We start from the raw sequence: 27,680 nt of genomic DNA, 5'->3' as shown, positions 1-27,680 counted from the left end.
TCATTCGACCGAAGGTTAGGAAGAAAAAGGAGAAACCATAGGGTGCAGTGGTGACTGTAGTTTAAACTAAAAATCTACCTAATAGCCAGGGCGGGCCGTGGACTGGATACACCACAAGAGAAAGTAATTTATCAGGTAAGCATAAATTCTGTTTTCTCTTGTAAGGTGTATCCAGTCCACGGGTTCATCCTTTACTTGTGGGATACCAATACCAAAGCTTTAGGACACGGATGAAGGGAGGGAACAAGACAGGTACCTTAAACGGAAGGCACCACTGCTTGTAAAACCTTTCTCCCAAAAATAGCCTCCGAAGAAGCAAAAGTATCGAAATTGTAAAATTTGGAAAAAGTATGCAGCGAAGACCAAGTCGCTGCCTTACAAATCTGTTCAACAGAAGCCTCATTTTTAAAAGCCCATGTGGAAGCCACTGCTCTTGTAGAATGAGCAGTAATTGTTTCAGGAGGCTGCTGGCCAGCAGTCTCATAGGCCAGACGGATGATGCTTTTCAGCCAAAAGGAAAGAGAGGTAGCAGTCGCCTTCTGACCTCTCCTCTTACCAGAATAGATAACAAACAATGAAGTTGTTTGTCTGAAATCCTTAGTTGTTTGTAAATAGAACTTTAAAGCACGAACCACATCAAGATTGTGCAACAGATGTTCCTTCTTCGAAGAAGGATTAGGACACAGAGAAGGAACAACAATTTCCTGGTTAATATTCTTATTAGACACAACCTTAGGAAGAAAACCGGGTTTGGTACGCAAAACTACCTTATCTGCATGGAACACCAAGTAAGGTAAGTCACACTGTAAAGCAGATAACTCTGAAACTCTTCGAGCAGAAGAGATAGCTACCAAAAACAAAACTTTCCAAGATAAAAGCTTAATATCTATGGAATGTAAAGGTTCAAACGGAACCCCTTGCAGAACTGAAAGAACTAAATTCAGACTCCATGGCGGAGCCACAGGTCTATAAACAGGCTTGATTCTGACTAAAGCCTGAGTAAACGCTTGAACGTCTGGTACCTCCGCCAGACGTTTGTGTAAAAGAATAGACAAAGCAGATATCTGTCCTTTAAAGGAACTAGCTGACAATCCTTTCTCCAATCCATCTTGGAGAAAAGACAATATCCTGGGAATCCTAATCTTACTCCATCAGTAACCCTTAGATTCGCACCAGCAAAGATATTTTTGCCAAATCTTATGGTAGATTTTCCTGGTGACAGGCTTTCTAGCCTGAATCAGGGTATCGATAACCGACTCAGAGAAACCACGCTTAGATAGAATTAGGCGTTCAATCTCCAAGCAGTCAGACGCAGAGATATTAGACTTGGATGTTTGAAAGGACCTTGAAGTAGAAGGTCCTGCCTCATTGGCAGAGTCCATGGTGGCACGGATGACATGTCCACTAGGTCTGCATACCAGGTCCTGCGTGGCCACGCAGGCGCTATTAGAATCACTGACGCCCTCTCCTGCTTGATTCTGGCAACCAGACGAGGAAGGAGAGGAAACGGTGGAAGCACATAGGCCAGATTGAAGGACCAAGGCGCTGCTAGAGCATCTATCAACACCGCCTGGGGATCCCGGGACCTGGACCCATAAAGAGGAAGTTTGGCATTCTGACGGGACGCCATCAGATCCAATTCTGGAGTGCCCTATAGCTGAGTCAGCTGGGCACATTCCTCCGGGTGGAGTTCCCACTCCCCCGGATGAAAAGTCTGACAACTTAGAAAATCCGCCTCCCAGTTGTCTACTCCTGGGATGTGAATTGCTGAGAGGTGGTAAGAGTGATCCTCTGCCCACCTGATTATTTTGGTTACTTCCATCATTGCTAGGGGACTCCTTGTTCCCCCTTGATGGTTGATGTAAGCTACAGTCGTGATGTTGTCCGACTAAAATCTGATGAATTTGGTCGCAGCTAGCTGAGGCCATGCCTGAAGAGCGTTGAATATCGCCCTCAGTTCCAGAATGTTTATCGGGAGAAGAGCTTCTTCCCGAGACCAAAAGCCCTGAGCTTTCAGGGAGTCCCAGACTGCACCCCAGCCCAACAGACTGGCATCGGTCGTTACGATGATCCGCTTTGGTCTGCGGAAACACATTCCCTGAGACAGGTGATCCTGAGACAACCATCAGAGAAGACAATCTCTGGTCCCGTGGTCCAACTGTATTTGAGGAGACAAATCTGCATAATCCCCATTCCACTGTTTGAGCATGCATAGTTGCAGTGGTCTGAGGTGTATCCGTGCGAAAGGGACTATGTCCATTGCCGCTACCATTAGTCCGATTGTCTCCATGCACTGAGCTACAGATGGCCGAGGAATGGAATGAAGAGCTCGGCAAGTAGTTAAGAGTTTTAACTTTCTGACCTCCGTCAGAAATATTTTCATTTCTACCGAGTCTATTAGGGTTCCTAGGAATGGAACTCTTGTGAGGGGGGAGAGATAACTCTTTTTGATGTTTACCTTCCACCCGTGAGACCTCAGAAAGGCCAATACAATTTCCATGTGAGACTTTGCTCTTTGGAAAGTCGACGCCTGAATTAAGATGTCGTCTAGGTAAGGTGCCACTGCTATGCCCCGCGGTCTTAGAACTGCCAGGAGGGACCCTAGAACCTTTGTGAAAATTCTGGGAGCAGTGGCCAACCCAAAAGGAAGAGCCACAAACTGATAATGCTTGTCCAGAAAAGCGAACCTGAGAAACTGGTGATGATCTTTGTGGATAGGAATGTGCAGATACGCATCCTTTAGATCCACGGTAGTCATATATTGACCCTCCTGGATCATTGGTAAGATTGTTCGAATGGTCTCCATCTTGAATGATGGGACCCTAAGGAATTTGTTTAGAATTTTGAGCTCCAGGATTGGTCTGAAAGTTCCTTCTTTTTTGGGAACCACAAACAGGTTTGAGTAAAAATCCAGCCCTTGTTCCACAATTGGAACTGGGTGGATCACTCCCATTGTATGTAGGTCTTCTACACAGCGTAAGAACGCCTCTTTCTTTGTCTGGTCTGAGGACAGACGAGAAATGTGGAACCTTCCCCTTGGAGGGGAGTCCTTGAATTCTAGAAGATATCCCTGGGATACAATCTCTAAGGCCCAAAGATCGTGTACGTCTCTTGCCCAGGCCTGAGCGAAGAGAGAGAGTCTGCCCCCTACTAGATCCGGTCCTGGATCGGGGGCTACCCCTTCATGCTGTCTTGGAAGCAGCTGCAGGCTTCTTGGCCTGTTTACCCTTGTTCCAGCCCTGGTAAGGTTTCCAGGCTGCCCTGGGTTGTGAAGTGTTACCCTCTTGCTTTGCAGCAGGGGAGGATGAAGCGAGACCGCTCCTGAAATTTCGAAAGGAACGAAAATTATTTTGTTTGTTCTTTGTCTTAAAGGACTTGTCCTGAGGGAGAGCATGGCCTTTTCCCCCAGTGATTTCTGAGATAATTTATTTAAATTCATGCCCGAAAAGGGTCTTTCCTTTGAAAGGAATGTTCAGTAGTTTGGATTTTGACGACACATTGGCCGACCAGGACTTTAGCCATAGCGCCCTGAGCGCCAAAATGGCGAAACCTGAATTCTTTGCCGCTAACTTAGCTAGTTGGAAAGCGGCATCTGTGATAAAAGAATTAGCCAGCTTAAGAGCCTTAATTCTGTCCATAATTTCCTCATATAAGGTCTCCGTCTGGAGCGCATCTTCCAGCCCCTCGAACCAGAAAGCAGCTGCAGTAGTTACAGGAACAATGCACGCTATAGGTTGGAGAAGAAAACCTTGATGAACAAAAATTTTCTTAAGTAAACCCTCTAATTTTTTATCCATAGGGTCTTTAAAAGCACAATTGTCCTCAATTGGTATGGTTGTGCATTTAGCAAGTGAAGAAACAGCCCCCTCCACCTTAGGGACCGTCTGCCACGAGTCCCGCGTGGAGTCAGATATAGGGAGCATTTTCTTAAAAACAGGAGGGGGAACAAACGGAATACCTGGTCTATCCCACTCCCTAGTTACTATATCCGCAATCCTCTTATGGACCGGGAACACATCAGTGTAAACAGGAACTTCTAGGGACTTGTCCATTTTACACAATTTCTCTGGAAACACCAAAGGGTCGCAATCATCCAGAGTAACTAATACCTCCCTGAGCAATAAGCGGAGGTGTTCTAGTTTAAATTTAAATGCCAATGTATCTGAGTCTATCTGAGGAGCAACCTTTCCTGAATCGGAAATTTCTCCCTCAGATAGCACATCCCTTGCCCCCATTTCAGAGCGTTGTGAGTGTATATCGGATACGGCTACCAAAGCGTCAGAATGCTCAGAATCTGTTCTTAAAACAGAGCTATCACGCTTTGCAGGTAACACGGGCAGTTTAGATAAAAATACTGAGAGGGTATTATCCATAACTGCCGCCAAGTCTTGCAAGGTAAAAGAGTTAGACGCACTAGCGGTGCTAGGTGTCGCTTGAGCGGGCGTAACTGGTTGTGACACTTGGGGAGAGGTTAACGGGCTAACCTCATTACCTTCTGAGAATCATCTTGGGCCACATTTTTAAGTGCAACAATATGTTCTTTAAAGTGTATAGACATATCAGTACAAGTGGGACACATTCTGAGAGGGGGTTCCACCATGGCTTCTAAACACATTGAACAAGGATTTTCCTTAGTGTCAGACATGTTTAACAGACTAGTAGTAAGACAATCAAGTAAAAAACACACTTTGCAAAAAACGTTACTGTGCCTTTAAGAGATAAAAAAGGCACACAATTTTCCAAAACAGTGAAAAATGCAGCAAACTTTTCAAAATTTTCACAGTATGTACCTAAAGCATTGGTAAGATTGCACAACTAGCAAGAAAAACGATTAACCCCCTTAATGCCCAAACCGGATCAATAGCAAGCTAACAACCGGTTAAACCAACTTCAGCACCTTGCCAAAGCTCTGCTGTGGCCCTACCTGCCCTTAGGAACCAGGTTTGTGGGGAAAAAAACTTCTTATAGGCCCTCAAACTGCAGCAGGACCCTCCATTTGAAGCAGCCTGAAGATCTAGTCAATCTAACTGCGCATCTGAGGTGCGAAATTAGGCCCCTCCCACCTTACTCCGGTGCTGTGAGGCCTAAAGAAACACTCCTAAGTGTTTTAATAATAGCCATGTGGGTAACAACCCCTGAAAGAAACCCAAAGGAACCTTCAAAGTGTCTCAAAAAAACGATATTTTTCATAAAAACCGTTTGCCATAAAATAGTGTCAACCAGCATAAATTAGCCCTGTTATGTAAGCTTGCAATTCCATACTTAGTCTCTGAATAAAGCTTACCCTTCCCTCATGGGGATCTTATTAGTCTTTTCTAGCATTTTCACAGTCTTGTCTAGAAATAAATGACTGAACATACCTTATTGCAGCCTAACCTGCAAACCGTTCCCCCCAACTGAAGTTTTCTTGTACTCCTCAGTCCTGTGTGGGAACAGCAATGGATTTTAGTTACAACATGCTAAAATCATCTTCCTACCTACAGAAATCTTCATCTCTTGTCTGCTAGAGAGTAAATAGTACACACCGGTACCATTTAAAATAACAAACTTTTGCTTGTAGAACAAAAACTACAAATCTAACACCACATTCACTTTACCCTTCCGAGAGGGACCCTATTGCTTAGAGCCGGCAAAGAGAATGACTGAGGGGTGGAGCTAGAGGGGGAGCTATATTGACAGCTCTGCTGTGTGCTCTCTTTGCCACTTCCTGTTAGGAAGGAGAATATCCCACAAGTAAAGGATGAACCCATGGACTGGATACACCTTACAAGAGAAATGTGAACCACCGTAAACATATAAATCCCCAGTGTCTTATAATGAAAAATTGCAGCCCTCATAAACCTTGCCCAATAATGTCAACAGAAATAAAAAATTAATAGGTTTTAGTAACACCCCTCCTTGAAAATAGGTCTACTGCTTACCCCTTCCCTAAAAGGGAATACATATTCAGCCATCTTCTGACATACCAAGTCTCTTCAGAATAAAAAGGCTGCACATACCTCAAATGCTGCAGACAGCATGAAACGGTCTCCACACTAAAAATGTCTCCTGTATTATTTTCAGATCTGTGGTAACCAACATGGTTCTTAGTTACAGCTGCTAAGATCATCAACCTCAGGGCAGAATTCTTCTTCCAAACCCCCCTGAGGGAAAACAGTACTCACCGGTACCATTTAAAATAAAAAACTTCTTGATTGAAGAAACTAACACCTCACTTTACCTCTTCCAAGTATAACACAGGCAAAGAGAATGACTGGGGGTGGAGGGGAAGGGAGGAGCTATATATACAGCACTGCTGTGGTGCTCTCTGCCACTTCCTGTTAGCAGGAGGATAATATCCCACAAGTAAGGATGAAATCCGTGGACTCGTCGTATCTTGTAAAAGAAATAGCTTCCTGGTACACTGAGTACCAGAAATAACAGTTTTTTCAAACCTGACAGTTTAAAATGTTGCATCATTTTATTTTAAAGCAATGGGGAAATAAATAAGCTGCTGAAAAAATTCAGCCTTACTTTCAGTTTAAACTTGTATTGTTTAATTTAGTAAATATGTTTCAGAAAATAAAGCTTAATAAAAACATTTTACCCTTTCTTTTTTTAAGAGTTTAAATGTTAGTCTCACACATGCTACAATGCCTGCTTCATGCCCCAGTTTAACCCATACAACAGGATTATCTATTTCCCAATAAAAAAGCAGTGTCTTTTAATTTGTTAAGTGCATGGTCTCCCCAACTGGAAGAAAAAGCACTTACCTGCTCCGCTGTCCGGCATGTAGACAGAGACAAGGTATGAGAAGACACAGTTCTTCACAGAGACCTTTGAAAAAGAAAGAACAGAGTAGCCAACTCTGGCTTTCTAAATTAGGGCAGTAATTGTTAGGAAAAAGCAGTAAGTACCTCTTTACAAGTTCCTAACTGCTTTAAAGTCACCACTACCCGACTGCAAGGAATAACGTTGAAAATGGCTATACCCCAAAACTTGTTTGTAGATGAAATAAAATAAATTCTTCAGACACCTAAACTTCACCTCCTCCATGCACCGAAGGCAAAGAGAATGACTGCGGGTTGTGGGTAAGGGAGTAATACTTAGCAGTTTAACTGTGGTGCTCTTTGCCTCCTTCTGCTGCCAGGAGTGATATTTCCCACAGTAATTACTTAAGCCGTGGACTCATATATATATACATATACACACACACATATACATACACACACACAGTATATATATATATATATATATATATATATATATATATATATATCTCTTACAAATTCGAAGCACGCTAAACTAAATTAAAAAAATTAATTCAGGAAACAAGAAATTACACATCTTAAACCTGGATAACGCTTAGCTAAATGGATAACAACTGTTATAAGAGAGATTCGCATGCCAAATTTGATGTGCATCTACCAGAGGGCATTAATGGAACAGGAGAATATTATAGATCTATAGAAAGAGGCAAAATAAAATAAAAAGTCCCTGCAACCAATTATGGAAGGTCTGTGGCAAATGTTTCCATGAGGTGAAAATAAAGAGCCATCAACCATACCCCATATATACATCCCTCTGGAAGGGTTTTATAGAGCTCTTGGGGTTTAGGAATCTTTAACACCTCCTAAGTGGTAGGAAAGGGTAATTCCTAGTAGTAATGGATCATGGACTCTCACCACCTGTATGAAAGAAAACTAATTTTGTACTTCTTGAAATGTGTGAGTTCACACAGTGCAGTGCGTGGTCATTGCTCATCACAAACGTGTGGAAGAAGCCTACATGGAAGGTACATGGAGTAGGACAATTAGTCTAATCATTAGTGATTAGCAATGGCTACAAAGGTTACAGCTACGTATTTTTGCTAATAATCACTTCACTTGTGTGGTATATTGATGTAGAAAAAAAATTGTATACCTGTCTCACAAAAGGTTTGTTTTGGACTATACTATAATTAGGTGGGATTGCAAAAAAAAAAAAAAAAAAAAAAATCCAATGTAAAAGTTTAAGAAGCTCTGCTGCAGAGCACTAGCATAAAGATCTCCTTACAAAATCAGCAATTTGTTCTGACCCCCCCCCCCCCAAAAAAGGACAAAAGGACAAATGCTCAGAGGCACATTAGGACTGTAGTTAAAAGACTGGACTACCGGAGATATCTGGTACAGGTGAAGATTCAGAACACTGACAACCTTAGCCTGCTACTGCAAAGTACATGTTGTAATAGGAGAAACCAGCAAAGAGAGGGCTATAAAAAATAAGGCCACTGTGCTGACAATATATGGTAACTGGGCCAGACAAGATGCAACAGGCCATAAGTAGCTCTGACAATTGGCAGCTAGACCTTGCAGCAGAATAGAGGAACTATCTTTTTCTTTCTCCGTCTGAACAAAAATAAAAGAACACAATTTCCTCAGACTGCACAAATATAAAGCCCAATTCCAAATAAGTAATACGCAAGTAAGGCTGGTAGGAAGGTGTGTGCGAGGTGGATATGGGAAAAGCAGACTCTCTAAAAAACGTCAGTGACTTTCTACCTATTTCAAGAAGTCACAAAACAATTTCCTTATCAGTTCCTAGTTACAATATCATACTTCTGAAATATTTTTGGTTTTTATAGATTGTCTGAAGGGAAAAATTAATTTTTAATTAGAAAGTTAGTTTCTTTCATGTAATTGGCAAGAGTCCATGAGCTAGTGACATATGGGATATACAATCCTACCAGGAGGGGCAAAGTTTCCCAAACCTCAAAATGCCTATAAATACACCCCTCACTACACACACAATTCAGTTTTACAAACTTTGCCTCCTATGGAGGTGGTGAAGTAAGTTTGTGCTAAGATTTCTACGTTCTCAGCATTGTTGAAGCCCGATTCCTCTCAGAGTACAGCGAATGTCAGAGGGACGTGAAGGGAGTATCACTTATTTGAATATGATGATTTCCCTAACGGGGGTCTATTTCATAGGTTCTCTGTTATCGGTCGTAGAGATTCATCTCCTACCTCCCTTTTCAGATCGACGATATACTCTCAATTTACCATTACCTCTACTAATAACTGTTTTAGCTATCTGCTATATGTGGATGGGTGTCTTTTGGTAAGTATGTTTTCATTACTTAAGACATTCTCAGCTATGGTTTGGCACTTTGTGCATTTATATAAAGTTCTAAATATATGTATTGTACTTATATTTGCCATGAGTCAGGTTCATGTATTTCCTTCTGCAGACTGTCAGTTTCATATTTGGGAATGTAAACATTTTTAAGAAATTTATTTCTTACCTGAGGTTTAGTCTTTTTTCAATTGACTACTTCTAGTAATTGTGGATATTAGGCCCCCGGGTGCGGCAAATGCTAAACTTTATTGCGTCATTCTTGGCGAAAAAATTTTTTTGGCGTGAAAAAGTACGTTTATGACGCAACTTCGTAATTTCCGGCTTCATACGTGACGCCGGGACCTTTCACATCACGCAAGTGTGTCATTTCCGGTCATTTTTGGCGCCAAAAAAGACTTTACATTACGTTGTGCGTCATACTTGGCGCCAATTTTTTTTCATTATTTCAATACCCCTTGTTTGTTTGCCTCTTGCTTTTTGCTTTCAGAGGCCTATGCTAATGCATTTTTTCCCATTCCTGAAACTGTCATATAAGGAAATAGATAATTTTGCTTTATATGTTGTTTTTTTCTCTTACATTGTGCAAGATGTCTGATCCTGCCTCAGAAGTTTCTGCTGGAACATTGCTGCCTGACATCGGTTCTACCAAAGCTAAGTGCATTTGTTGTAAAGTTATAGAAATTATTCCACCGAATGTCATTTGTATTATGATGGCTTTGTCTGCATTTCCACCTTCTAATAAACGTAAAAGGACTTTTAAAACTTCTCATTTAGCTGATGAAATTTCAAATGACCAACAACATAATTCATCCTCTTCTGATGAGGATCTATCTGATTCAGAAGATCCTTCCTCAAACATTGACACTGACAAATCTACTTATTTATTTAAAATAGAGTATATGCGTTCTATATTAAAAGAAGTGTTAATTACTTTGGATATTGAGGTAACCAGTCCTATTGACGTTCAGTCTAATAAACGTTTAAATGCTGTTTTTAAACATCCTGTGGTTTCCCCAGGGTTTTTTCCCATTCCTGAGGCTATTTCTGATATGATTTCTAGGGAATGGAATAAGCCAGGTACTTCTTTTATTCCTTCTTCAAGGTTTAAAAACTTGTATCCTTTACCAGCAAAATCTATAGAGTTTTGGAAAAAAATCCCCAAAGTTGATGGGGCTATTTCTACTCTTGCTAAACGTACCACTATTCCTATGGAAAATAGCACTTCCTTTAAGGATCCTTTAGATAGGAAGCTTGAATATTATCTAAGAAAGGCCTATTTATATTCAGGTCATCTTCTCAGACCTGCTATTTCTTTGACTGATGTTGCGGCTGCATCAACTTTCTGGTTGGAAAATTTAGCTCAACACGAATTGGATTCCGACATATCTAACGTTGTTCGCTTACTGCAACATGCTAATCATTTTATTTGTGATGCCAAATTGATGTTAGATCCATGTCTGTAGCTGTTTTAGCTAGAAGAGCTTTGTGGCTTAAATCTTGGAATGCTGATATGACATCTAAATCTAGATTACTCTCTCTTTCTTTCCAAGGTAATAATTTATTTGGTTCTCAGTTGGATTCTATTATTTCAACTATCTCTGGGGGGAAAAGGAGTTTTTTTTTTTTTTTGCCTCAGGATAAAAAACCTAAGGGTAAATCTAAGGCTTCTAACAGTTTTCGTTCCTTTCGTCAGAATACAGAACAAAAACTCAATCCTTCCCCCAAGGAATCTGCTTCCAATTGGAAGCCTTCCTCAAATTTGAATAAATCCAAGCCATTTAGGAAACCAAAGTCAGCCCCTAAGTCCGCATGAAGGTGCGGCCCTCATGCCAGCTCAGCTAGTAGGGGGCAGATTAAGGTTTTTCAAGGATTTTTGGATAAAATCTGTCCAAAATCATTGGATTCAGAGCATTGTCTCTCAAGGGTATTGAATAGGATTCAAAGTAAGACCTCCTGTGAGAAGATTTTTTCTCTCATGCATCCCTGTAAATCCAGTAAAAGCTCAGGCTTTTCTGAAGTGTGTTTCAGATCTGGAGTCTTCAGGGGTAATCATGCCAGTTCCTCCTCAGGAACAAGGTTAGGGGTTTTATTCAAACCTATTCATTGTACCAAAGAAAGAAAATTTATTCAGACTAGTTCTGGATCTAAAAATTTTGAATCGTTATGTAAGAGTACCAACTTTGGCCTAGCAACAGCTCCAAGAATCTTTTCAAAGGTTCTGGGTGCCCTACTATCTGTAATCAGAGAACAGGGTATTGCGGTGTTTACTTATTTGGACGATATCTTGGTACTAGCTCAGTCTTTACATACTGCAGAATCTCACACGAATCAACTAGTGTTGTTTCCTCGGAAACATGGTTGGAGGATCAATTTACCAAAAAGTTTCTTGATTCCTCAGACAAGGGTCACCTTTTTAGGCTTCCAAATAGATTAAGTGTCCATGACTCTGTCTCTAACAGACAAAAGACGTTTAAAATTGGTCGCAGCATGCCGGCTCCTTCAGTCTGTCATTTCCTTCAGTGGCTATGTGCATGGAAGTTTTAGGTCTCATGACTGCAGCATCGGACGCGATCCCCTTTGCTCATTTTCACATGAGACCTCTACAGCTTTGTATGCTGAATCAATGGTGCAGGGATTATACAAAGATATCACAATTAATATCCTTGAATCCCAATGTACGACACTCTCTGACATGGTGGATAGATCACCATCGTTTGGTTCAAGGGGCTTTTTTTTCCGCCCAACCTGGACTGTGATCGCAACAGATGCGAGTCTTTCAGGTTGGGGAGCTGTTTGGGGATCTCTGACAGCACAAGGGGTTTGGAAATCTCAAGAGGCGAGATTACCAATAAATATTTTAGAACTCTGTGCAATTCTCAGGGCTCTTCAGTTCTGGCCTCTGCTAAAGAGAGAACCATTAATTTGTTTTCAGACAGACAATATCACAACTGTGGCTTATGTCAATCATCAGGGTGGGACTCACAGTCCCCAAGCTATGAAAGAAGTATCTTGAATACTTGCCTGGGCGGAATCCAGCTCCTGTCTAATCTCTGCGGTGCATATACCAGGCGTAGACAATTGGGAGGCGGATTATCTCAGCCGCCAGACTTTACATCCTGGGGAGTGGTCTCTCCATCCAGATGTGTTTTCTCAGATTGTTCAGATGTGGGGGGTTCCAGAGATAGATCTCATGGCCTCTCATCTAAACAAGAAACTTCCCAGATACCTGTCCAGGTCCAGGGATGTTCAGGCGGAAGCAGTGAATGCGCTGACACTTCCTTGGTGTTATCAACCTGCTTACATCTTCCCGCCTCTAGTTCTTCCAAGAGTGATCTCCAAAATCATCATGGAACAGTCTTTTGTTTTGCTGGTGGCTCCAGCATTGCCACACAGGTTTTGGTATGCGGATCTGGTTCGGATGTCCAGTTGCCCGCCTTGGCCACTTCCGTTACGGCCGGACCTACTATCTCAAGGTCCGTTTTTCCATCAGGATCTCAAATCATTAAATTTGAAGGTATGGAAATTGAACGCTTACTTCTAAGTCATAGAGGTTTCTCTGACTCAGTGATTAATACTATGTTACAAGCTCGTAAATCTGTCTCTAGGAAGATTTATTATAGAGTTTGGAAGACTTACATGGTGTTCTTCTCATAAATTCTCCTGGCATTCTTTTAGAATTCCTAGAATTTTACAGTTCCTTCAGGATGGTTTGGATAAGGGTTTGTCTGCAAGTTCCTTGAAAGGACAAATCTCCGCTCTTTCTGTTTTATTTCACAGAAAGATTGCTATACTTCCTGATATTCACTGTTTTGTACAGGTTTTAGTTCGTATTAAGCCTGTCATTTAATCAATTTCTCCTCCTTGGAGTCTTAATTTGGTTCTGAAGGCTTTACAGGCTCCTCCATTTGAGCCTATGCATTCTTTGGACATTAAACTACTTTCTTGGTAAGTGTTGTTCCTTTTGGCTATCTCTTCTGCTAGAAGAGTTTCTGAGCTATCTGCTCCTTCCTGTGAGTCTCCTTTTCTGATTTTTCATCAGGATAGGGCAGTTTTGCGGACTTCTTTTAAATTTTTACCTAAGGTTGTGAATTCTAACAACATTAGTAGAGAAATTGTTGTCCCTTCCTTGTGTCCTAATCCTAAGAATTCTTTGGAGAGATCCTTACATTCTTTGGATGTGGTAAGAGCTTTGAAATATTATGTGGAAGCTACTAAAGATTTCAGGAAGACTTCCAGTCTATTTGTTTTATTTTCTGGTCCTAGGAAAGGTCAGAAGGCTTCTGCTATTTCCTTGGCTTCTTGGTTGAAACTTTTGATTCATCAAGCTTATTTGGAGTCGGGTCAGGCCCCGCCTCAGAATTACTGCTCATTCTACTAGATCAGTCTCCACTTCGTGGGCTTTTAAGAATGAAGCTTCAGTTGATCAGATTTGCAAAGCGGCGACTTGGTCCTCTTTGCATACATTTACTAAATTCTACAGTTTTTATGTATTTGCTTCTTCGGAAGCAGTTTTTGGTAGAAAAGTTCTTCAGGCAGCTGTTTCAGTTTGATTCTTCGGCTTTTTGATTTAAGTTTTTTTCTTTCAAAAATGAAAATAAATTTCCAAATTTCTTTGGTGGTGCTTTCAACTCCTTTCTTTATCACCCCACTGCTTGGCTATTCGTTAAACTGAATTGTGGGTGTGGTGAGGGGTGTATTTATAGGCATTTTGAGGTTTGGGAAACTTTGCCCCTCCTGGTAGGATTGTATATCCCATATGTCACTAGCTCATGGACTCTTGCCAATATGAAATAAATAAATTTATCAGGTAAGTTCTTACATAAATTATGTTTTTCCTACACTACATTTGGAATATGGATTTAGCTATAATATGACCGTTATGACTGATATAAATCTTTTTCAAAACACTGATCATCAACTAAAATGATTACACAAGAATTCTGTTTAAACTATCTCAAGTTCTACATGTAAACTTAGAAACAAAGTAATACTATAAACAAGATTATGCATAAATATAAACATGTATGATGCATAAAATAGAACAAAATAATATCACTACAAGGCATAAAGGGGTTGAGTAGAATCACTGAGGTGCTAGTGGAGTAGGTAGAAAGGAAAAAAAATAAGAAATTAAATAGAGGAGAGGAGTGGAAAGGGAGGAGGAGAGGGGTCAGGAGGTCAAGAAGTTTTCCCCCCTATTCCCCCAGTCTCATCTCAAATTTATTCCAGAGGCTCAACATTGCTTTGTGTTGTTCTGTGTGTCCGCTTTTCAAATATAGGTATCTTTCAAGTTGTAATTGTATGGAGACTTGTGATACCCATTCAGGTAATGTCGGTGTAATCAGAGATTTCCAATGTTGGGGGATGAGGGCTTTGGCACTATTCAACATGATGTTGAACAATGCCTAATAAGCTTTGTTTTTTTATTTTAGGGCAAGATAAAAATAGAAGAAGCTGTTAGGGACCAAAATCTCTAATATATTGCTCATGGTATTTGTGATTTCATGCCAAAAGGTCCCAAAGTTTCCCACAGGACCACCAGAATTTGATTAATACCTCTCCTTCACAGCCTCTCCAGCACTTACCCGACGCAGATGGGTATATGTATCTCAATCTAGCTGGTATCACCTCATAATAAACTAATAAAGTGAAGGTAAACTTTGGTTAATGAAAGCCCGTTTTTTTAAAAATACTATTAAAAACAGGGGCACTTTTATTCATCAAAGTTTACAAAGCAGCTGTTTTGATAAAAAAAACTTTACCTTTTTTCTTTTCAAAGCTAGAGCAGCTTCCCCCTCCTGGAAATCCTCTCTTAACATGTCAGCAATGACTAATCCGGCTTCCTCCAATCACGGCTTTCCCCCCAGGGTAGTCATTGCCTGAGGCCATGCTGTGATTGGAGGAAGCCGGATTAGTCATTGCTGATGTGTGAAGAGAGGATTTCCAGGAGGGACAAGCTGCTCTGGCTGTGAAAAGAAAAAAAACATAATTTATGCTTACCTGATAAATTTATTTCTCTTGTAGTGTATCCAGTCCACGGATCATCCATTACTTGTGGGATATTCTCTTTCCCAACAGGAAGTTGCAAGAGGATCACCCACAGCAGAGCTGCTATATAGCTCCTCCCCTAACTGTCATATCCAGTCATTCGACCGAAAACAAACAGAGAAAGGAGAAACCATAGGGTGCAGTGGTGACTGTAGTTTAATTAAAATTTAGACCTGCCTTAAAAGGACAGGGCGGGCCGTGGACTGGATACACTACAAGAGAAATACATTTATCAGGTAAGCATAAATTTTGTTTTCTCTTGTTAAGTGTATCCAGTCCACGGATCATCCATTACTTGTGGGATACCAATACCAAAGCTAAAGTACACGGATGATGGGAGGGACAAGGCAGGATTAAGCGGAAGGAAACACTGCCTGAAGAACCTTTCTCCCAAACACAGCCTCCGAAGAAGCAAAAGTATCAAATTTGTCAAATTTTGAAAAAGTGTGAAGCAAAGACCAAGTCGCAGCCTTGCAAATCTGTTCAACAGAGGCCTCATTTTTGAAGGCCCAGGTGGAAGCCACAGCTCTAGTAGAATGAGCTGTAATCCTTTCAGGGGGCTGCTGTCCAGCAGTCTCATAGGCTAGGCTTATTGTGCTCCGAAGCCAAAAGGAAAGAGAGGTTGCTGAAGCTTTTTGACCTCTCCTCTGTCCAGAGTAAACGACAAACAGGAAAGATGTTTGATGAAAATCCTTAGTAGCTTGTAAGTAAAACTTCAAGGCACGGACTACGTCCAGATTATGTAAAAGACGTTCCTTCTTTGAAGAAGGATTAGGGCACAACGATGGAACAACAATCTCTTGATTGATATTCTTGTTAGAAACCACCTTAGGTAAAAACCCAGGTTTGGTACGCAGAACTACCTTCTCTGCATGAAAAATCAGATAGGGAGAATCACATTGTAAGGCAGATAGCTCAGAGACTCTCCGAGCCGAGGAAATAGCCATCAAAAACAGAACTTTCCAAGATAAAAGTTTAATATCAATGGAATGAAGGGGTTCAAACGGAACTCCTTGAAGAACCTTAAGAACCAAGTTTAAGCTCCACGGGGGAGCAACAGGTTTAAACACAGGCTTAAATCTAACCAAAGCCTGGCAAAATGCCTGGACGTCTGGAACCTCTGCCAGACGCTTGTGCAAAAGAATAGACAGAGCAGAAATCTGTCCCTTTAAGGAACTAGCTGATAATCCTTTGTCCAAGCCCTCTTGGAGAAAAGACAATATTCTAGGAATCCTAACTTTACTCCATGAGTAAGTCTTGGATTCACACCAATAAAGATATTTACTCCAAATCTTGTGGTAGATTTTCCTGGTAACAGGCTTTCGTGCCTGTATTAAAGTATCAATGACTGACTCGGAGAAGCCACGCTTTGATAGAATCAAGCGTTCAATCTCCATGCAGTCAGTCTCAGAGAAATTAGATTTGGATGATTGAAAGGACCTTGTATCAGAAGGTCCTGTCTTAGAGGCAGAGTCCATGGTGGAAAGGATGACATGTCCACCAGGTCTGCATACCAAGTCCTGCGTGGCCACGCAGGTGCTATCAGAATCACCGATGCTCTCTCCTGTTTGATTTTGGCAATCAGTCGAGGGAGCAGAGGAAACGGTGGAAACACATAAGCCAGGTTGAAGAACCAAGGTGCTGCTAGCGCATCTATCAGCGTCGCTTCTGGGTCCCTGGACCTGGATCCGTAACAAGGAAGCTTGGCGTTCTGGCGAGACACCATGAGATCCAACTCTGGTTTGCCCCAACGATGAATCAACTGAGCAAACACCTCCGGATGGAGTTCCCACTCCCCCGGATGAAAAGTCTGACGACTTAGAAAATCCGCCTCCCAGTTCTCCACGCCTGGGATATGGATTGCTGACAGGTGGCAAGAGTGGTACTCTGCCCAGCGAATTATTTTTGAGACTTCTAACATCGCTAGGGAACTCCTGGTTCCCCCTTGATGGTTGATGTAAGCCACAGTCGTGATGTTGTCCGACTGAAATCTGATGAACCTCAGTGTTGCTAACTGAGGCCAAGCCAGAAGAGCATTGAATATCGCTCTTAACTCCAGAATATTTATTGGAAGGAGTTTCTCCTCCTGAGTCCACGATCCCTGTGCCTTCAGAGAATTCCAGACTGCACCCCAACCTAGAAGGCTGGCATCTGTTGTTACAATTGTCCAATCTGGCCTGCGAAATGTCATACCCTTGGACAGGTATACCCGAGACAACCACCAGAGAAGAGAATCTCTGGTCTCTTGATCCAGATTTAGCAGAGGGGACAAATCTGTGTAATCCCCATTCCACTGACTCAGCATGCATAATTGCAGCGGTCTGAGATGAAGGCGCGCAAATGGCACTATGTCCATTGCCGCTACCATTAAGCCGATTACCTCCATACACTGAGCTACCGAAGGGCGCGGAATGGAGTGAAGAATAAGGCAAGCATTTAGAAGTTTTGATAACCTGGACTCCGTCAGGTAAATTTTCATTTCTACAGAATCTATAAGAGTCCCTAAGAAGGAGACTCTTGTGAATGGGGCTAGAGAACTCTTTTCCTTGTTCACTTTCCACCTGTGCGACCTCAGAAATGCCAGAACTATCTCTGTATGAGACTTGGCAACGTGAAAGCTTGACGCCTATATCAGGATGTCGTCTAGATACGGAGCCACCGCTATGCCTCGCGGTCTTAGAACCGCCAGAAGTGAGCCCAGAACCTTTGTAAAGATTCTCGGGGCTGTAGCCAACCCGAAGGGAAGAGCTACAAATTGGTAATGCCTGTCTAGAAAGGCAAACCTTAGAAACCGATGATGATCTTTGTGAATCGGTATGTGAAGGTAGGCATCCTTTAAGTCCACTGTGGTCATGTACTGACCTTCTTGGATCATGGGTAGGATGGTCCGAATAGTTTCCATTTTGAAAGATGGAACTCTGAGGAATTTGTTTAAGATCTTTAGATCCAAAATTGGTCTGAAGGTTCCCTCTTTTTTGGGAACCACAAACAGATTTGAATAAAAACCCTGTCCTTGTTCCGTTCACGGAACTGGATGGATCACTCCCATAACTAGGAGGTCTTGCACACAGCGTAGGAATGCCTCTTTCTTTATCTTATTTGCAGATAGCCTTGAAAGATGAAATCTCCCTTGTGGAGGGGAAGCTTTGAAGTCCAGAAGATATCCCTGAGATATGATCTCCAACGCCCAGGGATCCTGAACATCTCTTGCCCACGCCTGGGCGAAGAGAGAAAGTCTGCCCCCTACTAGATCCATCGCCGGATAGGGGGCCGTTCCTTCATGCTGTCTTAGAGGCAGCAGCAGGCTTTCAGGCCTGCTTGCCTTTGTTCCAGGACTGGTTAGGTTTCCAGTCCTGCTTGGATTGAGCAAAAGTTCCCTCTTGTTTTGAAGCGGAGGAAGTTGATGCTGCACCTGCCTTGAAATTTCAAAAGGCACGAAAATTAGACTGTTTGGCCTTTGCTTTGGCCCTGTCCTGAGGAAGGGTGTGACCCTTACCTCCAGTAATGTCAGCAATAATTTCCTTCAAACCAGGCCCGAATAAGGTCTGCCCCTTGAAAGGAATGTTGAGTAATTTAGACTTCGAAGTCACTTCAGCTGACCAGGATTTAAGCCATAGCGCCCTACGCGCTTGGATGGCGAATCCGGAATTCTTAGCCGTTAGTTTAGTCAAATGAACAATGGCATCAGAAACAAATGAGTTAGCTAGCTTAAGTGTTCTAAGCTTGTCAATAATTTCAGTCAATGGAGCTGTATGGATGGCCTCTTCCAGGGCCTCAAACCAGAATGCCGCTGCGGCCGTGACAGGCGCAATGCATGCAAGGGGCTGTAAAATAAAACCATGTTGAATAAACATTTTCTTAAGGTAACCCTCCAATTTTTTATCCATTGGATCTGAAAAAGCACAACTGTCCTCAACCGGGATAGTAGTACGCTTTGCTAAAGTAGAAACTGCTCCCTCCACCTTAGGGACCGTCTGCCATAAGTCCCGTGTAGTGGCGTCTATTGGAAACATTTTTCTAAATATAGGAGGTGGGGAAAAAGGCACCCCCGGTCTATCCCACTCCTTGCTAATAATTTCTGTAAGCCTTTTAGGTATAGGAAAAACATCAGTACACACCGGTACCGCATAGTATTTATCCAGCCTACACAATTTCTCTGGTACTGCAACTGTGTTACAGTCATTCAGAGCAGCTAATACCTCCCCAAGCAACACACGGAGGTTCTGAAGCTTAAATTTAAAATTAGAAATCTCTGAATCAGGTTTCACCGAATCAGAGATGTCACCCACAGACTGAAGCTCTCCGTCCTCATGATCTGCATATTGTGACGCAGTATCAGACATGGCCCTTACAGCATCTGCGCGCTCTGTATTTCTCCTGACCCCAGAGCAATCGCGCTTGCCTCTTAATTCAGGCAACCTGGATAATACCTCTGACAGGGTATTATTCATGATTGCAGCCATGTCCTGCAAGGTAATCGCTATGGGCGTCCCTGATGTAATTGGCGCCATATTAGCGTGCATCCCCTGAGCGGGAGGCGAAGGGTCTGACACGTGGGGAGAGTTAGTCGGCATAACTTCCCCCTCGTCAGAATCTTCTGGTGATATTTCTTTTATAGTTAAAGACTGATCTTTACTGTTTAAGGTGAAATCAATACATTTAGTACACATTCTCCTATGGGGCTCCACCATGGCTTTCAAACATAATGAACAAGTAGTTTCCTCTGTGTCAGACATGTTTAAACAGACTAGCAATGATACTAGCAAGCTTGGAAAACACTTTAAACAAGTTTACAAGCAATATAAAAAACGTTACTGCACCTTTAAGAAACACAAATTTTGTCAAAATTTTAAATAACAGTGAAAAAAGGCAGTTACACTAACAGCATTTTTACAGTGTATGTAACAAGTTAGCAGAGCATTGCACCCACTTGCAAATGGATGATTAACCCCTTAATACCCAAAATTGAATAATAAAAGACAAAAACGTTTTTTTTTTTTTTTTTCTTCAAACAGTCACAACAACTGCCACAGCTCTACTGTGGCTTTTTACCTCCCTCAAAAACGACTTTGAAGCCTTTTGAGCCCTCCAGAGATGTCCTGGATCATGCAGAGGGAAGCTGAATGTCTCTGTCAGTATTTTTAGCTGCACAGAAAAGCACTAAAAAGGCCCCTCCCACTCATATTACAACAGTGGAAAGCCTAAGGAAACTGTTACTAGGCAAAATTCAAGCCAGCCATGTGGAAAAAAACTAGGCCCCAATAAGTTTTATCACCAAATACATATAAAAACGATTAAACATGCCAGCAAACTTTTATATTACATTTTTATAAGAGTATGTATCTCTATTAATAAGCCTGATACCAGTCGCTATAACTGCATTTAAGGCTTTACTTACATTAGTTCGGTATCAGCAGCATTTTCTAGCAAATTCCATCCCTAGAAAAATATTAACTGCACATACCTTATTGCAGGAAAACCTGCACGCCATTCCCTCTCTGAAGTTACCTCACTCCTCAGAATATGTGAGAACAGCCATGGATCTTAGTTACTTCTGCTAAGATCATATAAAACGCAGGCAGATTCTTCTTCTAAAAACTGCCTGAGATAAACAGTACACTCCGGCACCATTTAAAAATAACAAACTTTTGATTGAAGAATAAACTAAGTATAAAACACCACACTCCTCTTACGACCTCCATCTTGGTTGAGGCTTGCAAGAGAATGACTGGATATGACAGTTAGGGGAGGAGCTATATAGCAGCTCTGCTGTGGGTGATCCTCTTGCAACTTCCTGTTGGGAAGGAGAATATCCCACAAGTAATGGATGATCCGTGGACTGGATACACTTAACAAGAGAAAGGTAAGTTTTTAATCAAAATGGCTGCTTTGTAAACTTTGATAAATGAAAGTGCCCCTGTTTTTATTAGTATTTTTAAAAAACGGGCTTTCATTCATCAAAGTTTACCTTCACTATAAAGTTAATTTTTTGTACCCTTGAGAAGATTGAAGCTATCTTGGTGAGATAAAAGTCTGTCTGACACTCTATGTGATGCTTTCTTCCAATTCTTTTATTCATCTTGTGGTAAAAGATGGTAGGCTATAATAATCCGTTATTAGAAATATTTTTTTAAGAATGGATATGAGATGTCCAGGTGTTTTTTGCATTAAGGGCGTTGTGGGTCATATTAACTTCTTTTTCTGAACATAGGTATCTAGATAGTATTTTATTTTAGCAAGATGTGAAAGTTTCAGTGTTAACGTCTCATAACTCGTTTTAAGATTTGAGTTTTCCCTTATGTAGAATATTGTGGTACACTAATTGCGTGAGTTGAGGGGTAGAGTGAATTTGCCTTGACAAATAGCTAATAATTAGCTCAGTGTTCCCCTTATATGGTGTTAAGGGTGAAATTAGAGAAGATATGGACTGTAAGGTGTGTACAGAACTGCCTGAGGTCTGAATTTTGTGGGTAGTCAAACTACAGTACCCACATTATTAACTCTCAAAATATGGTTTTGTATTTGAACCCATTGCTTGTGAGAACAGTTCAGCCATAATTATGCAACGTCTTGTGGAATGGAGCTATGTCTGTATGTTTCTAGGTTATGTAGGCCTAGGCCTCCTTTATCTTTAGGGATATACAGTGTTTTGTTTTTTTTTAGGGATCCTTGACTTTAAGTCATTCCAGATGTAGCTTTCTAATGAGCTTTGAAATTGAGTGAGGAATTTCTAAGGTAGGGGATGGGCAGTGTTTGTAGTATATAAAAAAAGTCTTGGTAACGCATTCATCCATGAGATACGTTTATTTTTCCAGCCTGACAGATCCCTTATTATGTCTGCTGCCAAGCTTTTATAATTAGTTTCAAATAACATCTGAGGGTCAGGGTCAACTTCAGCCCGAGATATTTAAGTAAACTATTTCTAACTATTATGGTCAGCATTGGTTGGCCCGTATCATCATTTCATGTGATATGTTGACATTTAGTATTTCAAATTTAGATAAATTTAACTGGAAATTAGATACCTTTCCATGGGACTGGATTTCTTCCAATATAGCGGGTAATGATGTGTCAATATCAGTTATAGTTAGCATATCATCATCTGAATATATAGCTAATCACCACATATTTTTTAACTTTGCAGTAAAAAAACAGTATCTAAATCCACATTTAGAATAAAAAAGGAGCAGATATGAGGGTGTCAGGTGTCAATATTAGGCATTTAATGTTATAAAATGGCTGTGCATTATTTTAAATAAATGGTCTTGCAATTTAATACCAGAACAAACTGCGGATAAACAGCCCAAAACACTTTAGATATGAGGCTACACCAGGGGTCAAGTCCTACAAAAAAAGTGTGGGAACTCACCAAGACTTTAACCCCCCCCTCACAATTAATATTGTTTTATACACACACACACTGTATTTATATGTATATAATCTATACACTATAGTTAATGAAAGCAAATTAAATCCAATGAAAGGCTGAATGGTTGCCTTTAGGCCTGATGATATTTGGGCTTATCCTGCTACAAGATGTTTCACAAACACCTTTAATCGCAAAGACTATTTTCCTTTGTATGTACACATGTATTTCCCTTGCAAACCTCATCCCAGCTATCTCTGGAAGAACTAAAAGCAATTCCAATCAGAGAGAAAGCAGAGCTGGAAGGACATGACTCTTCCCTGCTTGATAAGCACATTTTTTCTTTGGTGAAACACTGAACTTTTTAAGACAACTTTAAAATAACTAAACTAGACACACATGAATTCCTGTTTAATATCAAGATCCAGGGTGTCCATACTTTGTTTTTAACTCACATGGTGCATAGCAATCTTAGCTTCAGTTCCTCACACCCTCCTTCCTCCCCTCCTTCCTTTCCTGGGCAGGTTGAGACCGCTGGATTTGACCCCTGGGCTACACATAGACGTTAATTATTATTTTGTGAATTTAATAAAATTCATATGTTGCTGCCAATTTCTGGGATTTCAGCTTCCTGTTATTCACTTTAATATAAGTATGTCGAGAACCAGAGACCACTATTCAACTTTTTTATTTATGGGTTTGTCTGCCTGTGAAGTTTTCAGGGCCTTGGACTGTGTATCCATAAGTAATAAACATAGAAACTAGCTAGTCTATTTATCAGTATGTCATATTGATCAAAACTGCTCACAACTAGATTTTGTCAACCATAACATGAAGCAACCTAAAAAAACAACAACCAACAGAATAACACAAAATAAATTATTCTTTATTAAAAATATTTATAAAAAAAAAAAGTATGTATTTTTCAAAGAATGTATTATTACAAAATATGTAAAATAATATTGCTGCAGTATTTACATTAGTTTTATAATTTATATTAGACACTCCACAAAAAAATAAAATAAAAAAAACATAAAAAATGATGAGCGAATAAAAGAAATATTTTACACCCTTTAATCTGTAGTATTAGTCTTTTAAAAGAAAATGAATCTATCAATTAAAAATACACAGTAATTCAATTCATAATAAAACAAAGTTAAATAAATTTGCCTTTGTTGTTTCTAAAAGATGGATTAACTGGTGTTTTTTTTTGTTTTTTTTTAATTGAGCGCCAACAATAGGCTTTTTGCACCAATCCACCATGGAGATAAAGACAAGTATTAAAGTGCACAAACATGCATTTTCAGCTAGTTTCCATATCGTTTCACATCTGGATTCATATTTTAACTAGTGTAATTGCTGATTTTAAATGCTTGGCAAAGGTTTTGAATTAAATGTCCCTTTAATAGGTTTTATAAATAATGCAGGTATCACATATTACTTATTGGGTTTGCCATTGCATGCCATGGCCCAAATTTACCAAATAAATTGCAGTGGATCTTTCCATAAAACATGATAATAAATAGGAATTAACACCACATCCTTACTACAGTAATGAAATGCAAAATATGCATTTTTAAACAAGTTTCTGCAGTATATATCAGTCAACAACCTTTATAGAGTGAACACCAGTTCTTCCACTCTGACTAGTGCTCCTCCCACTTAAGGAATTTGAGTTCTGCAATGCTGATCGAGGATATTTTGCAGCAATAGCTTGAGAGATTGTCTGCTTTAAAGGAAACATAAAAAACATAATTTATGCTTACCTGATAAATTCCTTTCTTCTGTTGTGTGATCAGTCCACGGGTCATCATTACTTCTGGGATATAACTCCTCCCCAACAGGAAATGCAAGAGGATTCACCCAGCAGAGCTGCATATAGCTCCTCCCCTCTACGTCAGTCCCAGTCATTCGACCAAGAATCAACGAGAAAGGAGTAACCAAGGGTGAAGTGGTGACTGGAGTATAATTTAAAAGATATTTACCTGCCTTAAAAACAGGGCGGGCCGTGGACTGATCACACAACAGAAGAAAGGAATTTATCAGGTAAGCATAAATTATGTTTTCTTCTGTTATGTGTGATCAGTCCACGGGTCATCATTACTTCTGGGATACCAATACCAAAGCAAAAGTACACGGATGACGGGAGGGAAAGGCAGGCTCATTATACAGAAGGAACCACTGCCTGAAGAACCTTTCTCCCAAAAATAGCCTCCGAAGAAGCAAAAGTGTCAAATTTGTAAAATTTGGAAAAAGTATGAAGTGAAGACCAAGTTGCAGCCTTGCAAATCTGTTCAACAGAGGCCTCATTCTTAAAGGCCCAAGTGGAAGCCACAGCTCTAGTGGAGTGAGCTGTAATTCTTTCAGGAGGCTGCTGTCCAGCAGTCTCATAGGCTAAACGTATTATGCTACGAAGCCAAAAGGAGAGAGAGGTAGCAGAAGCTTTTTGACCTCTCCTCTGTCCAGAGTAAACGACAAACAAGGAAGAAGTTTGGCGAAAATCTTTAGTTGCCTGCAAGTAGAACTTGAGGGCACGAACTACATCCAGATTGTGTAAAAGACGTTCCTTCTTTGAAGAAGGATTTGGACACAAGGATGGGACAACAATCTCTTGATTGATGTTCCTGTTAGTGACTACCTTAGGTAAGAACCCAGGTTTAGTACGCAGAACTACCTTGTCTGAGTGAAAAATCAGATAAGGGGAATCACAATGTAAGGCTGATAACTCAGAGACTCTTCGAGCCGAGGAAATAGCCATTAAAAACAGAACTTTCCAAGATAACATTTTTATATCAATGGAATGAAGGGGTTCAAACGGAACACCCTGTAAAACGTTAAGAACTAAGTTTAAACTCCATGGTGGAGCAACAGATTTAAACACAGGCTTGATCCTAGCTAAAGCCTGACAAAAGGACTGGACGTCTGGGTTTTCTGACAGACGTCTGTGTAACAAGATGGACAGAGCTGAAATCTGTCCCTTTAATGAACTAGCTGATAAACCCTTTTCTAAACCTTCTTGTAGAAAAGACAGTATCCTAGCGATCCTAACCTTACTCCAGGAGTAACCTTTGGATTCGCACCAGTATAGGTATTTCCGCCATATTTTATGGTAAATCCTTCTGGTAACAGGCTTCCTAGCCTGAATTAGGGTATCAATAACCGACTCAGAAAAACCACGTTTTGATAAAATCAAGCGTTCAATTTCCAAGCAGTCAGCTTCAGAGAAGTTAGATTTTGATGTTTGAATGGACCCTGTATCAGAAGGTCCTGTCTTAGAGGTAGAGACCAAGGCGGACAGGATGACATGTCCACTAGATCTGCATACCAAGTCCTGCGTGGCCATGCAGGTGCTATTAGAATTACTGATGCTCTCTCCTGTTTGATTTTGGCAATCAATCGAGGAAGCAGCGGGAAGGGTGGAAACACATAAGCCATCCTGAAGTTCCAAGGTGCTGTCAAAGCATCTATCAGAACTGCTCCCGGATCCCTGGATCTGGACCCGTAGCGAGGAAGTTTGGCGTTCTGGCGAGACGCCATGAGATCTATCTCTGGTTTGCCCCAACGTCGAAGTATTTGGGCAAAGACCTCCGGATGAAGTTCCCACTCCCCCGGATGAAAAGTCTGGCGACTCAAGAAATCCGCCTCCCAGTTCTCCACTCCCGGGATGTGGATTGCTGACAGGTGGCAAGAGTGAGACTCTGCCCAGCGAATTATCTTTGATACTTCCATCATTGCTAGGGAGCTTCTTGTCCCTCCCTGATGGTTGATGTAAGCTACAGTCGTGATGTTGTCCGACTGAAACCTGATGAACCCCCGAGTTGTTAACTGGGGCCAAGCCAGAAGGGCATTGAGAACTGCTCTCAATTCCAGAATGTTTATTGGAAGGAGACTCTCCTCCTGATTCCATAGTCCCTGAGCCTTCAGAGAATTCCAGACAGCGCCCCAACCTAGTAGGCTGGCGTCTGTTGTTACAATTGTCCAGTCTGGCCTGCTGAATGGCATCCCCCTGGACAGGTGTGGCCGATAAAGCCACCATAGAAGAGAATTTCTGGTCTCTTGATTCAGATTCAGAGTAGGGGACAAATCTGAGTAATCCCCATTCCACTGACTTAGCATGCATAATTGCAGCGGTCTGAGGTGTAGGCGTGCAAAAGGTACTATGTCCATTGCCGCTACCATTAAGCCGATCACCTCCATGCATTGAGCTACTGACGGGTGTTGAATGGAATGAAGGACGCGGCATGCATTTTGAAGCCTTGTTAACCTGTCTTCTGTCAGGTAAATCTTCATTTCTACAGAATCTATAAGAGTCCCCAAGAATGGAACTCTTGTGAGAGGAAAGAGAGAACTCTTCTTTTCGTTCACTTTCCATCCATGCGACCTTAGAAATGCCAGAACTAACTCTGTATGAGACTTGGCAGTTTGAAAGCTTGAAGCTTGAATTAGAATGTCGTCTAGGTACGGAGCTACCGAAATCCCTCGCGGTCTTAGTACCGCTAGAAGGGCACCCAGAACCTTTGTGAAGATTCTTGGAGCCGTAGCCAATCCGAATGGAAGAGCTACAAACTGGTAGTGCCTGTCTAAGAAGGCAAACCTTAGATACCGGTGATGATCTTTGTGGATCGGTATGTGAAGGTAAGCATCCTTTAAATCCACTGTGGTCATGTACTGACCCTCTTGGATCATGGGTAAGATTGTCCGAATAGTTTCCATTTTGAACGATGGAACTCTTAGGAATTTGTTTAGAGTCTTTAAATCTAAGATTGGCCTGAAAGTTCCCTCTTTTTTGGGAACCACAAACAGGTTTGAGTAGAACCCTTGTCCTTGTTCCGACCGTGGAACCGGATGGATCACTCCCATTAATAACAGATCTTGTACGCAGCGTAGAAACGCTTCTTTCTTTATCTGGTTTGTTGACAACCTTGACAGATGAAATCTCCCTCTTGGGGGAGATAATTTGAAGTCTAGAAGGTATCCCTGTGATATGATCTCTAGAGCCCAGGGATCCTGAACATCTCTTGCCCAGGCCTGGGCGAAGAGAGAGAGTCTGCCCCCCACTAGATCCGGTCCCGGATCGGGGGCTCTCGGTTCATGCTGTCTTTGGGGCAGCAGCAGGTTTCCTGGCCTGCTTGCTCTTGTTCCAGGACTGGTTAGGCTTCCAGCCTTGCCT

The 27,680-nt window shown here is 41.3% G+C and overlaps 2 protein-coding genes across 2 annotated transcripts in view; one reads left to right on the top strand and one right to left on the bottom strand.

The window, feature by feature from the left end:
• Positions 1-27,680, top strand: part of ANKDD1B (ankyrin repeat and death domain containing 1B) — a 274,509-nt gene that overhangs the window by 192,199 nt on the left and 54,630 nt on the right. The gene's annotated exons all lie outside the window — the stretch shown is intronic.
• Positions 23,376-27,680, bottom strand: part of POC5 (POC5 centriolar protein) — a 295,101-nt gene continuing 290,796 nt past the window's right edge. Inside the window, exon 13 of the mRNA XM_053701388.1 lies at positions 23,376-24,239. Coding sequence (XP_053557363.1) covers positions 24,111-24,239 — 129 coding nt within the window. The 3' untranslated portion in view covers positions 23,376-24,110. The remainder of the gene's footprint in view (positions 24,240-27,680) is intronic.

This window comes from Bombina bombina, chromosome 2, assembly GCF_027579735.1.
Source record: "Bombina bombina isolate aBomBom1 chromosome 2, aBomBom1.pri, whole genome shotgun sequence".
NCBI lineage: Eukaryota > Metazoa > Chordata > Amphibia > Anura > Bombinatoridae > Bombina > Bombina bombina.
This window is presented reverse-complemented; position numbering and strand designations above follow the sequence as displayed.